Source organism: Puntigrus tetrazona, chromosome 15 (assembly GCF_018831695.1).
Source record: "Puntigrus tetrazona isolate hp1 chromosome 15, ASM1883169v1, whole genome shotgun sequence".
NCBI classification, from domain to species: Eukaryota; Metazoa; Chordata; class Actinopteri; order Cypriniformes; family Cyprinidae; genus Puntigrus; species Puntigrus tetrazona.
In genome coordinates, this window is record NC_056713.1 from 20,384,305 (window position 1) to 20,399,325 (window position 15,021).

At 37.0% G+C, this 15,021-nt stretch overlaps 2 protein-coding genes across 2 annotated transcripts; both read right to left on the minus strand.

The window, feature by feature from the left end:
* Window positions 1-784: 784 nt before the first annotated feature.
* si:dkey-24p1.7 (myeloid cell surface antigen CD33) lies at window positions 785-6,091 on the minus strand. The gene is made up of 8 exons (XM_043258236.1): window positions 6,018-6,091; window positions 5,793-5,875; window positions 5,187-5,543; window positions 3,996-4,289; window positions 3,389-3,472; window positions 2,939-3,056; window positions 2,754-2,808; window positions 785-2,384 (listed from the first exon to the last, which is right to left on the minus strand). The coding sequence occupies exons 2-8, from the start codon at window positions 5,860-5,862 to the stop codon at window positions 2,037-2,039; spliced, it is 1,326 nt and encodes a 441-aa protein (XP_043114171.1). The 5' UTR covers window positions 5,863-5,875; window positions 6,018-6,091; the 3' UTR covers window positions 785-2,036.
* Window positions 6,092-6,862: 771 nt separating this feature from the next.
* chrna10a (cholinergic receptor, nicotinic, alpha 10a) lies at window positions 6,863-12,992 on the minus strand. The gene is made up of 5 exons (XM_043259751.1): window positions 12,932-12,992; window positions 11,366-11,511; window positions 10,741-10,895; window positions 9,879-10,411; window positions 6,863-7,566 (listed from the first exon to the last, which is right to left on the minus strand). Exons 1-5 carry the CDS (start codon window positions 12,990-12,992, stop codon window positions 6,863-6,865), a joined length of 1,599 nt encoding a protein of 532 aa, XP_043115686.1.
* Between the last annotated feature and the right edge of the window lie 2,029 nt (window positions 12,993-15,021).

The following is a 15,021-nucleotide window of genomic DNA, read 5'->3' on the forward strand; positions in this document are numbered from 1 at the left end:
ATAAATAGTAAGAATGGAGCTTAATTTGTTACTATAAGTACTTTGATGTGGTTTTCACTACTTCTATCCTATCACGTACCTTCTTTCAGATCATACAGGATGACAATGTTGTGGACCACAGAAAAAAAATATCAAACCACACAAGACAGCCGAGACACTGACATTCTCACATGCTATTTAAGGATTCCCTGTAGTGTGTGGAACATTCTAATCCTGTTATCTAAGACCTAATCCCGCTCATACACGCGTCATCCCAGAGCAGCAACTAGCAAGTGATTTACAATCCTTGAGGAATCAGCTTTTATCATGCACATCCGTTAGAAGAATCTAAAGTATTTGAATTACCTTCAGATTTAGATGAACGGTATTCCTTTAAAAGGAGTTTGTCTGAGAATACAATGTCATATAGTACAATGCTTTTGCAGCATGCGCGTATTAAACGTTTTATCGATCCGGACCTTTTTTTTTTTTTGCTGTTTGCCAAAGCCTGTTTATGCTGTTGGTTATTTTATTTTTTTTCTCTTTTTAGTGGATTAAGTGTTACGGCTTACGTGTGACCCTGTGAAATTGTTGCTACACTTGTTTGCCTTGCAAACTGTCTGCTGCAAAACCTGCAAAGGTTGCTTTAGGTCAAGTCATGTTTGAAAGAAGAATCAGAAACTATCCTTGATTGCCAAATCACCAAAACCCTACACCGTATGCAGATAACTCCGTATAACAATAAATAATTGAATTATTTATGAATTTGACACTTTTGCTTCAATAAAAGCAATGAGGCTGAAGGTAACTGGTAGAAGCTTTATTGAATCATCTCAAATTAATTTGCAACAGTTTAAAAAAGCTTTCAAACGTCCTTAAATGCGTATTAAAATGCCCCTATTATGGATATTTTAAAAAGACCTTTCATTCAGACCCTAAGTAAATAAAAACCTGAAAGTGCACATTGTATAAAGTTATGGTCTCTCAAAAAAAAGAGGAGACTCTGAATCATAGAAGCAAGTCTATTTTAAAATGTGTTATGAAGTCAGCAAGCAACTTTAGCATATTGCCAGCCCACTTGTTGATCATTTTGTGTTGGTCTGAATGAAAATGCTAATTCGTTCTTTGCCACTGGGTACTGCTTTTGGAGCATTAAAAGTGCATAAACGCTAGTTTAAATTAAATCGTCTAATCACATGAACGGTTTGAACAAGAGAAACCATTAAAACGAATTGTCTGGGAGTCGTTGAGCAAATAAGGAAATACTATGAGAAATTTAAAGTGTTTATGACCTTGCATGCATGTCAACCTGTTGTTTGGGACTCTCAAATCCAAAATATGTACCTTTCACTGCTCATAATAGGGGCACTTTAAAAACCTAAGGTCATTGCATGCTGAGTATACTGTGTATACGTTGCATACTTTGCTAACTTTTTGCACATTAAAAAAAAGAAATAAATGTCATGAAAAAAATTGGATCAAGTTCGATTTTCTGCGTTTTCACATCACATCCCACCAGGCATTTTGATTTGAAAACCCCCCCCCCCAAAAAAACAAAGAAAGAAAAAACGCATACGCAAATTTCAGACTCAGTGTGCAAGGACCTTAATACAAACCAAAAAAAAAAAGTTTTCACACAGTAAAAAAAAATAAACAAATAATCTAACAAAATGTCATATGAATGCTAGACACATAAAAGCTCAGAAATAATACATTCTATACTTCTTAAAGTCAACATGAAATCAAAATTGACTATTTATTTTGCTAGCTCACATTGCTACTTTTGCGGTAAATAATTCATCCATGCAAGTCAGTCCACAGAAAAATAGTTTGCCTTCATAATCTTTAATCCAAATCTGAAAATGCTCCTCCCCTTTAAAATGACAGACCTTCTCTGATAAAATCCGTTTGACGGTTTGAGCATGAGTGTGACATCATTAACCACGCCCCTCCGACCTTCAGAATGCATCAGAACTTTATATACATATATAAAATAATCTTAAATTATAATATTACTTGGTGCGGTTGCTTTACTTTTCCGCTCCTGTGAGTTAGAATTAAAGTTCCTCCTCTCCTTCCATCTTGTCTCGTGTTTCAGTCTGGTCATCTCCATCCTCAAGGATCATCTCAAGGACTTCAGTTTCCTTCCCATTGTCTCTCTTGTCCCTCTTGATCTCAGCGTAGTCTGTCTCCGTAGGGTCCTTCTCTCCCTCCTCAGGCTCCCTGTCCTTTAAAAGGGAGTAGTCGATGCTGGCGTAGTCGACCTCTTTTGCATTCATCCCAACAGCCCCCTCCTCCTCTTCACCATCTGTAGGTCCAGCTGTGTTTGGGATGCCACCATTAAACTGTTCATGAAGAGGTGTTTCCTCATTGGTTACAGTCTGAGCTACGTCTGTCTGTGCCATCTGATACACACAAAACAGGTCTTTATTCTCTTGACATTTATCTATGGCATTAGAGGATTCTGTCGAAACCTGTGTTTTGCCTCATTCACATAAGTTGTACTTTATTTGAATTAACGTTATTAAATTGCTATTGTATACATAAATGCCACTGATGTGTCATGACATATAATATAGAGTTTTATCATCTATTTGTATTACATTTGTTGTGAGAAACAAACATAAAACGTATTTCAAATGACATGAATTTTTTTTGGCGTATGACGTGTGATGTTTCCATATGCGAGAGTTAAGACTAAAAGTGATAGCTTTCAAAGATGTGAACATAATACTATATATGTTATTTAGTCACGGGTATTTTTTCTGTCTGACCTCCAAACTGACTCCAGTTTCCAGATTCGCCGTTGTCACTTTCTGTTTTTTTCCTCTGTTAAGAAAAGATTTTTTTTTATCTCAGTAGACTTGAAGCAGACATATAAACGCTGAATTATTCGGATAAATGTGGTCTGATGAACTTTTAGGCAATTTTAGGAGAAGGAAGTAAATAGCAGGCCTACCTGTGGCAAGAAACACAGCAGCACAAAACCATTGAGAAGATGAGCGCTGAACACACCACTCCCACCACGAACGAGAGTATATTTGAGGTGGTCAGATGCTTCAAGAAATGTTCTATACCTTGAATTTACACAGAATTGTTAGTAATGTCTGTTTTTCAGAGCTTGGAGTATTAGATGTGGCCATGCAGGACATGTTTCTGTTTGTCCTAGAACAACATTTAATCCAATGTCTAACCATACTTTCCCTTTAAAATGTGAGAAAATGTATAGATTTTAAAAAATTTAGTTCAGTCCTCAATCCCACCCCTAATCCTAAACTTAACCATTACCCTAAATCAGACTGATTGAGAATAGTGTTGTTCTGCAACAATGTCAACAAAGAAAAATTTCCAAAGTGGCGAAATCACAATTGCCCTGAAATAAACATTTAGTGTCTGCAGTAATACTCACCATTATCTGCATTATTTTTGGCGACAGTCGTATTTTCTGTATTGTTGTTGGACGTGTTCACTTCATTTGATTCATTTGTACCACCTGGCATGAAATGAATTAGAAATGACATATGTTCTGACTTTAAGGATGTCTCCTACAAATATGCAACAACTTCTAATGTTTGAAGGATCTGTTACAATTCGGTATTACAACAACTGCTAAAACATTTTCTTTTTGTAATTTGGGATGTCGCAAGACTGACATTGTGACATCGATGATGAAATCTGTTTCTAACAATGACATCGATAGAGATGTTGTGTCTATATTTCTTCATACAAAATTAAACCCCAGCTTGCTCCTTTTTCAGATTACTAATTGCGAGATGTTCTGTGAGCAGACATTTAGTTCATGAATGTATCTGAGATTTCACCTTCCATCACTTTGGCATTACCCAGAATTCAAAACGTCTGCATTGAATGCCAGAAACACATTTTTAATTCTACTTTTTGATCATCACAGAATATCCGAATAGAAGATGGTTGTTCTGAACATCCTCTGAACTGAACATTTATATGCAATGGTCTAGTAGTAGTTGTCGTAGTTAAAATATAGATTTTAAACTCACACGTGATTTCAAGGGTCCTACTTGTACTGATGTTTTCGCTTCCGTAGCTCACGTCACATCTTACAGTTGCATTGTGAAAGTCAGAATTTGGAGTGAAGGTCAAAGTTGAGTGGTAAGAGCTCATGAAGGTGATCATAGTGATGTTGTCATCCTTTAGTTCAGTGGTGTTTTCCCCTGTTTTCTTAATCCACCATGTTATTTTAGGAGGAGTTTCAGGACAAGGAAAAGGAGCTGAACATGTCAGGTTAGCTTTCTGTCCTTCACGGAGAGGAGGAACATCCATTATAGGCTTGTCTACAAAGAGAGGTACACAATGTAAATCATCAAAGAAAGCAGCCATGCACTGTGCTGCTGCATGTAACATTTTATAATGCAAACATCAGCAGTGCTAGACATTTGTTTTTCCAATAAGTCATTTACAGAATCAGAAATCAATACTAAACAAAACTGAATACTGAATTTCTCATAGCTTGCATAACACAATGTGTTTTTATTTAGAAAACCTTTGCTTTAATTCCTTTTGCATTTTATGCAATTCTTTGATGATAAGGATTGTAACGAGAAAACGTTATTCATTCCTACTTACCTTTTTTGATGATCATATATATTTTTTATTGTCCTTTTTTGAGATATGGATCTATATTAATGTTAACTGTTTTCTTAAACGTTTTTACATAGACCATTATGTAGACCATGTCCTCAAAGGTGTCCATTACTTCACCAGATAGGAAGGATATGATTGCATTTTTGTGTTGCGAACATGAGAAAACAAGCAGCAGGGACCCACTTTATATTAGGTGGCCTTAACTATGCAGTTACATCAGAAAATAAGTCAAATGTATTTATTGTGTTCATATTGTATTGAATAACACTTTTACTGCTATTGAGGTGGATACGGGTAAGATTTGGAGGTACGGTACATTTAACAGTGAGTTAGGGTGTAAGAGATGGGCCAACAGTGCAATATATATATATATATATATATATATATATATATATATATATATATATATATATATATATACATTGTAAAAATGTATGTACACAATAAGTGCATTGTACCAAATTTTTTATTTAAATGTTAGTGCATAGCAGTGAAGGCCACTTAATATAAAGTTTCAGTATACGGTTTCAGTAACACATAAAAAAAGCAGAACCTTTTAAACATTGTTAATCATAAACAGTCATTACCTTGAATGCTGATTTTAACTGTAGGTTTAAATGAGGTTTGATTTAAACCGGGTGGCTCCACCCTGAATGCATATTCTCCTTGATCCTCTGGTTTTATGTCTTCTATGGTGAAGCTGCAGTTGTTTGGGCCCAGATCAGGATGAAGAATCTTAATGCTTTGATTATTACTTTCTTCAGTTTTGTTATTAAAAAATATTTGAATACAGTTGGTTCCATTACATGCACGCCACTGGAAGTTAGTAAAAGGTTTTGTTTCATTTGGATAGATCAAGGTACATGAAATAAGAGTGCACAATCCTGGAACCGCGACAACCTCTGATGAAATGAAGGTGATGTTCCAGTCCTTATTTTTTTGGCCTTGAAAAAAAACATTAGATGAAACACACAGAAAAAATCCTTAAAGCTTAAAATAATGTAAATGTGCATGGTTTTTGTGCATGTCTGAATCTCCACATGGTATATAATTACAAATGTTTCATGATGAAGTAGTGATAGTGGAGGGGTGTGGAACAGCGGTTTTAACATCATTCATCATTTTATATTAAATATGAGTATTTAAAATTGATGGAATCAATAAAAAAAAAAAAATACAATGAAAATACATACCATTACACAGAATATTTACAGTCAACACAGAAAGGATTGCGTAACTTGAAATGATCTGCATTTTAAACATGAATGCCACAAATCTGCACAGAGAAAGAGTATTTCATAAGTATTTATATTCATACTATGCATGTGAAAATTGCAATTCATTCTTGTAAAATGCTTCATGCCAATAAAGCAAAATACATATTCATTTAAAGGCAATAGGATTAAAAGTGACCTTACCGCACTTCACAGGGTTCTCAGAAGCTTTAGTTGTTGAACTGCAGAAGCAGCACACAAATATGTACATCCTTCCTCTACTAGAGCACTTCCTCATTTTATTTGACAAATGGGGGATTGTCACGCATGATATCAGTTTAAGTACAATAGAACAGATAGAATTTAAAAAAAAAGTTTACATTGCTGTAGAAGAATCAGCTGTAGTTTGTCATTTGTGCCAATATTTTTTTTTTAAAGAGATAAAAGCAACAAAATTGTTCTTATGAAAAGAAATAAATAAAATTTCATAGTGAGTAAGAAGTTCTTTGCAAAAACATGACTTTATTATCTCTTAAACTGGAGGGCCTATATTGACATTCACAGACACAATAAGAAATCCAATGCTTCCTCTGTAATGATTGACTTTAGCTGAGAGCGCAAAGGATAAAATGAAGATTAATCTTTGGTAGACATTGAAAAAATACAACAAGCAACAAAGCACCACCCCAAACAGCAACCACATCTGCCCGCATGGGTTTCACACGGGCCATGTGGGTCCAATCTGGGCAAACACTATGTTGCTGTCTAAAAGAAAACATCTATCGACAGTATTTTTATGCTTCTGTTTCAAACATATTGAGCATGCTATTTAGTTTATAATATGCATTTACTCACAATTATTTATGTCAGTAAAAACAGCTAGCTAAATAAATAAAAATAATAACTGTTCAGATAACAACTGATTGTTATTGCAAAATAAACATCTCCTAATCGTTCTGTCTGCGTTTGTTTTGCCACAACGAGCAACTGGTTGTATGCCGTCCTTTATATAATCAGTATTGTCCTTTCAGTTATGTCTTTATTTCATGTCATATGGCTTTCCCCATTATGAGCAGGCTCATGAAGAAAACCATAATGAAAAACAGCCACATAAAGAATCGGTCCAGAACCTTGGCGACCTTCTTCCACTCTCCTGTTCTTCTCGCAGTCGCTCTCTGATCACGGTAACAGTTTGCAACATACTCAATATTTCTCATGAGATGCTGCTGCTCACACTTGCACTGCACATTGAGCCCTCCATCATGATCTCTGCATCCATCTTCTCCTCTTCCTGTGGATTTTCCTGCCTCTGCTGCCCCATCACCACCATCCATGCTCATGAACGCTCCCTCCTTCCAAGCACCATAGTGACAGGTGGGGTGTTTTCCCAGTGAGCATGCTGGACTCATGATCTGAGACATGTCTTCTGTGTCTTCTGCTAGCTTTGAAGACATGGCATCCTGACTTCTCTCAAATTTGAACACAAAGTCATCTTTCCCAGCTTGGCCGTTCATGTTACAGTTGGAGTCGGGAGGTTTGGGTGGCTGAGGGTCTGGTCTCTCTGGTTGTGCGGTCATGCAGTTCTCGCCAACTTCGTAGACAAAGCAAATCCTGGCCAGGTACTGCAGGATGAATTTCTTGGCCCAGTTTGGGACGGGTTTGGCCTCGGGCCCACAGTGATGTATGTTCATAATAAAGATGGTGAGGGCAGTAGATGCAGTTATCATGGTCATTGTGGCTATGTAATACTTTCCTGTAGAATATAAGAGAAAGTATCAATGCGTTTAGTATCAATTATATAACCAGTAAATAGACTGATAAATTAAAGAATTACAGATTATCAGTTAATGCTAAATGTTATGTTTCTTAGCTGTTACATTAATACATTTGATGAGCTGCTTGGAGCTGCTCTGAGCTTCTAAAGCTCTGGGTGTGGTCCACGTATATGCACATGGCTCTGACAGGACAAAGTAACACTAAGGCTGGATCTGTCTACTCAGGGGGCAGCGCTTGCAGGCTCACCACCTGTATCCAGAACGGGGTCTCAAAACAGCGTGAGAGTAGGCCAGCCTGAACACAAGGCACTCTTCGCTTACCAAAAATGTTTGGAGGTACCTGACCCTTTTGATGGAAGTGAGCCCGGTCAGGAGCGCTGCCTCAGTAGACAGGAACAGCCTATGCTCCAACTGCCATGCAAAAGGGGCCAGGAGTCAGGGAATAAAACAGCTGGCAGTGGGAGGACTCATGGAAATAAATAAATTATAAATAGAATAAATAGCCCACCTGGGCTTCCCTGAATCGACTCCATTTGCCATTCTCTAGGAAATGTGAGCTGTCGTGGGAGCGAGTCAGCTGCAAGATTGAGCTTTCTCAAAATATGGATGGCATACAGTGGTTTGAACCATGGCTGACTTCACTGGAGGAGATGCTTTGTGATTGTATACCCTCTGGTGGTTTATATATGAAACAGCCAATGTTTCCTGCCCTGCAGCAGTTACTGGAACATGCTTGGACAATTGATCTAGGGGCACCCTGGCCAGTAAAAAAGGCAAGGTCCAACCAAGGCGACACATCGTCATGATGTTCACGGAATGTCCCATGGCACCATGCCCATCTTAGGACTCGGGAGTGGATACCATATGCCCAGGAGTCTCTGAAAATGTTTCAGTGGGACCACTGTCCTGCCTCAGAAGAACTGCTGGGCAGTGCTCAACAGTGTCACTGAATATCAAAGGCTGTGAGATGGAGGCATCAAGAAAGCAAACTTTGTCAGTGTTCCCCATCCCAGCCAGGCTGTGCCATAGATGGCACTCTTGGCCCACAAGTGTAGACATCACCTTACCGAGGGACTGTGCTGTGACTCTAGGGCGATGTCAGTCAACGAACACAGTTCCTGCATAAAGGTCTGATTGGTACTGCTCTCTGGACATTTTTAGTGCCTCGGCTCAGTATTCTTGCAGCACAGCCAGACATGCAGGGCAGAGGAGGCTTGGCCCACAGGACTGCAAACTTTGGCCTGCAGGAGTGGCTGACAGCCTACAGGCCCTGGATGGGGGAGACAAGGACTATTCCTGCAAGTGGCAGGGTCTTGCTTGCACAGGTACAACTGGTTAAAACATCATCCTCAGAGGACAATTGCCCATCCGTTGGTGCAGCTGATATCTGATTCTCCATCAGCACTCCATCGGTGCAGCAAAGTCACAGGGGAACCACACAGAACAGCTGCTGCAGGAGGAGCGAAAGGTCTGCAGGGACTGGCCTTGCAGAAATGCTCTCACTGCAACCCTCAGAGCACTAGCCAATGGTTTTCTGCTGGTAGCAGAAAAGTCAGCGTGGGTAGTGACAGAGGGAGCCCTTCCCATCCCCATGAGGAGAGAGACAACACTATCATAGCACTGCGATGGTTACACGCTCATAACAAATGCATGAACCATCCACGAATGTAGCTTCAGCACCCTGGATGACCAGACACTGAAGACAGTGATCGTGACTGTTAACAGAGGATAGGAAACAACCCCAACCAATGGCTGAACAGGGACACCACTGACTGTGTAACGCCACACAAACAGCTTTTTCTTCCAACTTTCTCTTTGTATCTGCAAATGCGCCTAGTGAAAGCAATCATGCAAACACTCAGCTCTGAAGCAAAAATCAGATGAGTGGTTGCACCTGTCACTTATTTATACCCGTCTTACGGGGAGTGACTGATTCATTAGTTTCCAGTGTTTGCGAAAAATAAAACTGGTTCTGAAAACAAGCTTCTCTCTAGCTCTGGTGTTGGAGGAGTTACCGAAACTTGCCTAGCCATTGTGAAAGCTACCCAAAGGTGTAGCTAATTATAGTCAAGCTAAATGTAGTTAGTAATGGTAATACTAACAGAATGTAAGAAACGCAAAGCCACTAATAAATAAACATTTAAATATATGAAAACTAAATGTTTATAAAAACAACTAAAATGCCCAAGCTAATTTTTGAAATGATCACATTGATCACTATTAAAATGATCACTATTTATGCTATATGTATTATTACTTAAAACTTTGTATTTATACAAACATGATTCACCTATAAGGGGAACATTTTCTGAAGGTGGCATGATCTCAGCCACCAGCAGCTGAAACACGGTGAGCGCCAGCATCACAGTAACTCCCAGTGACACCTTCTCCCCTGAATCTGCAGGTAGATAGAAACCCAGCGGAGCCAAAAAAGAGATCATGACACAGGGAATGAGCAAGTTGAACACATAAAACGAGGCCCTTCTCTTCAGTTTCAGAGTGTATGTCACGTCCGGATAAGGGTCTGCACAGCAACCGTACAGAATGATGTTTTTCTTGGCCGGCATTCCCAGCACCTCCCATTCCACATTGTCGACCAAGTCTGCGAGATCTGCGCTGTCCATGGCGTTCAGAATGTCAAGCTGGTTGCCGTTGTAGGTCCATGACCCGTAGGTCAGACGGCACTGCTGGGCGTCAAAGGGGAAGAACGAGACGTCAACTTTACAGGAGCTTTTGGTGATGGCTGGAGCGTCCCACATGATCTGACCATCATGACGGATCACGACGTTGGTGTCCATAGTGCTGGTGAAGTGATCATCAGCGCTACAAGAATAAGAGTACAGAGTCAACAGTAAATGGTTTATACACTGCTGAGGCCAAAACCGATACAATATTGACTAATACTTTTCAATAAGAGGTGCTCAGTGTCCCCTCAAATTTAAATATAGAATGAATATTATAGAATGAATATTGCCGTGCATAAATATTAATGTTTGCTCTGTGTTTAAAATAAATAAATTGCCCAACAGTATTACTTAAAAACAGCAACAAATCATAAATGCCTGTGTTAAGTGATGAGCTTGTGCCTCCATGGGGAAAAAAGAAAGAGCAAATAAAAAAAAAAAAAAACTACCAAATGCAGATCAGCCTACCTGTTATATAAGACTATATCGGGCCTCCATACATAACTACCAGGTACACGGATAGTATCAAGCCCGTCATAGTTATCCTTATTCCAGGTGAGATACTTGTCAATCCACACCTGCCGTATCCACAGATATGCCGTCAGAATCTGGTTACGCTCATCCTGTAAAAGCGTACACAGTTTCAGCAATTTATATTTCTTGCAATAAGAAAATAATACATCTTTATGTGGCTCAGTATATGAGAAAATAAATTTCCCTAAAGCCTTTGTCTGGCCAATTTACAGTAAGATCTTATTTGACTGGCAGACATCCTTAACGACATATAAAATCTCTACTTCATCACTTGATTTAATAAACTTGTCAGCTTCCTTAACTCAACAACAAAAAAAAAACTACTTTTTTATTATTATTTCGATACATACAGGACAACTCTTTTGACAAATGCATTTCTTTAGTTATTATCTATTATTAAGTTATAATTCCTTTCTTTACTAAATAACTCACAGTTATTCATTTTTTTCAGATTTATCTGTTTGTTATACAACAGAATGGCAACATTGTCTCTACAGTGTCCTTATTTGAGCTCATTTTCTTGTAGTTTGTGGTTTTCGTGCATTATCTGTCAGATTACCATGTCAATGATTTGGGAGAGGGTGATCTGCAGTGTGACGTTCAGGATGTGCTCTGTGTCCTCCACTGGCCTCAGCGCGCTTGTGTAGTTTCTAAATAAATCACTGAGCAGTTTCTGGGCGTAGATCCCATTGGCCCCCCAGCAAACTGTAAAACAAAGAGATCTGTTTTTTGTTTGTTTGTTTTGTTTTGTTTTATGTTTTTGAATATTTTTAAATGTAAATACTTTAAGCTAAATACTTTTAATCTTTTTTTTCATTATTTTTATTTACTTTTACAGTAAATACTGTAAAATTATCATTTTTATGAAGTTTTCTATGTCATATAAATTCTGTTCATTGGAACTTTCTTTTCATCAATCAGTCAAACAAAAGCGACGGCACAATTGTTTTCAACACTGATAAAAAAATTATACTAGTAAATATTTCTTGAGCAGCAAATCTGCATATTAGAATGATTTCTGATTAATCATGCAATTATGAATATTGGAGTAAAGGACAGGAGAAAAAAAATATATATATATATAGTATATATATATATATATATATATATATATATATATATATATATATATATATATATATATATATATATATATATATATAATACTATATATATACTTTTATACATAATACAATAACTACTCTTTAAATAAAATAAATGCAGCCATAATGAGCATAAGCAGTAAGCGTACTTATTTAAAGTTTGTGTTGTGCAGAGTTTATTGACAGTCCATTTTTGCATTTAACAGATGATAACTTACAAATGGAGGAATATTACAAAGCAGAAGCAAATCAAAATTCAACCTAAGGTAAACCAAATCATAACCCATTATGTATTCTGGTTTTATTGATGTAATTATGCATTACTGAACAGCAATAGATCAGTGTCGCCTGTCAATCAGAGCCACATGACAGATGGCTTAATCGTGTGAGGTTTTCTGCCAGATTACTCATATGAAGCTATACAGTATCTACCATTAAGCGGTTGGTTAGTATGCCACTATTAAATATTCCTGTTTTTATTGGCCGGAAAGAAAGATACAGCACTGATACTTTCTGACAATATGCCCCAATAGCCCAGAACGTAATGGCTTGATACATGGTACCTCATATAGCGCAGTTTGTGAGAATAAAATGTTTATTTAAATAGTTATTGACAGCTATATAAAAACCTCTGAAAGATACAGACGCAGATCTGGACTTTCCAGATGTTTGGAAGTGCTTTGTCATGTCAGTTAAGCTTTAAAAGAGATTTACAGAAAGGATTATCATGTTGCGCTGACAATGTGATGTCAATACACAGAAACAGATATGTAAAAATCATCAGCATTTCCAAATGAATACAGAAAATAAGCGGCATAAGTGCAATTTCACTCCAGCGTTACTTTATAAAGATATACTTTTGCCTAACCATTAGACTGTGCGATACTGAATTTGCTTGTGATTTAAATAAGGTTTAAGTTGTATTACTGGCTAAAAATCTGCTAAATAAATCAAAGAAACGTGAACAGCAACCGATAACAGCACAGTGGCAGACCGATGTGCAAGAAAGAAGAAAGCATTACCTGGTACAAGCATCAAGCAGAAGGAAAAAAAGGCCAAATATTGCACATTCTTTGCAGACATCTCGCAATTCACTTCATTGAAGCTCTGCTATCAGCGTGAAGTGACAGGTGAATAGATATTCGATTCATCGAAGGTCTAGTCTTTGGGCTCCAGATGACAGCTGCTGTATGAAAGTCAATAAAACACAGAGACACTAAACCCTTTAATCCTCCAAACAGAGCACATGTGTAATCCAGTCTCTGTGCCTCTCTCTATTTGACATTGTGTTATTTATGTTAAGCAAAATATATGTCCACTTTTTGCTGCCATAGAGTATGGATTTATTACTACAGAATATTATTTATTAATTGAAAATGCATTTCCTAAATGTTAAATAGTTATAATCTATAGATTAGAAAAATATATATATATAATAATAATACAAATTAAAATAATAATTTTAATATACCTTTTTCATCTTATGTCTGTCTGTCTGTTTATATAGCTACATTTCTTTATATAGTTTAAACAGAGTGACTAAAAATATAATATAAATGTATACATGTAAAGTGTGTGTGTGTGTGTGTGTGTGTGTGTGTGTGTGTGTGTGTGTATATATATATATATATATATATATATATATATATATATATATATATATATATATATATATATATATATATATATATATAATATACACAGTACATACACATAATATATAATATATAATACATAATATGAACAAAAACATTTTCGGATGTGACAGCACTTGTATATGTCCTTTTATTTTTACTGTGAAAATAAAAATATGCACACACCCAAACACGTACATAATCATTGCTTTACACCCCAGCAATATATTACTGTTATTATATTTCATAATTTAATTTCAAATTGATTGCCCATCAGCTGAATTCACAGAGGTTTACTAATTTGACCATTATTTAGTTTGAAAGTAAAACCAATAGCTCTTATTAAAATATAAGGTGCTTACAATCTTTGGCCACAAGGTGGGAGCAATAGAACATAATTCCTCTGTAAAAATGAAATGTAAAAATATGTTGCCACTTCACAGTAAAGACGATCTCATTTCCATTCGATGAAGTGAAAAGGAAGAGCATGCATGTTACATGATCAAATCAATTGATGTATCTGTAAATTAATTTGCGTATTGGATGCTTTTTGAAATTGAAAATGGCATTTGTAGAATTCTATTAATGGCACAGAAAATGCCAACATGATAAAAGTCAGCACAAGGTCCAAACAAAGACGAGCGTGTTGTTTGTGTTTGCCAGAGGCCTTAACACTGATTTCACTGTCAAATTCACTGGCTTGTGGTCAGGATTTAAGTGAATGAACAGCAGTGTTTGCCTCCGAATAAAACTGTAGCAGTCTCAGTGAGTCTCCTTCATTTTACTTTCAAATCAAACCGAGGCAAATGCAACACCATGTAACTCTGCGATGAGGGATCAGATCTGGTCTGATGTCTCACTCACAGTAATGTTTTTTTTTTTTCCTACGGCTTTTTTCCTTCTGTTTGCAACCCTAATTTGGTTCAATTTAACCTTTAATTTAATGTAATGCATTTTTAAAATTAAATAGAATTATTTTCCAGCTAAAAGGCGACTATTTCTGCTGTTCTGTTCTCTTTTCTCCCCAGACAACAAAACCAAGACTGCTGCAAACCGTGCCAGAAATAGCTGAAGATTTAGAGGAGGGAAGTGAATGTTTCTCATTTCTTCTGCCCTCACCAACAAGAGACTCGAACATCGACACAAAAGAAAATCCGTAAAATCTGCTTCATAAGCAGCCACAAACTCAACTCTCCCCCCAAAAAAATGAACCTGAAACTAATGAGTTTCGTGTTTTGTAATCGTGAGGTAAGTGTGTAAAGCGCAGATTTGCATAAACGGTTCCTCCTTTTTATTAATGTGTCCAGGAAAGAACAAAGTCAGCATTTTATGCAAAAGCTTTTATTCTGTGACAGTGGTTTGTGTGAACTGATTCACACACAAGTGGCACAGAATTGATTTCCTTGTGCTTAATAGTGTAATAATTTAATAATATTTGGACAATCGTAAATTAAACACAATCTTCTTAATACAGATTG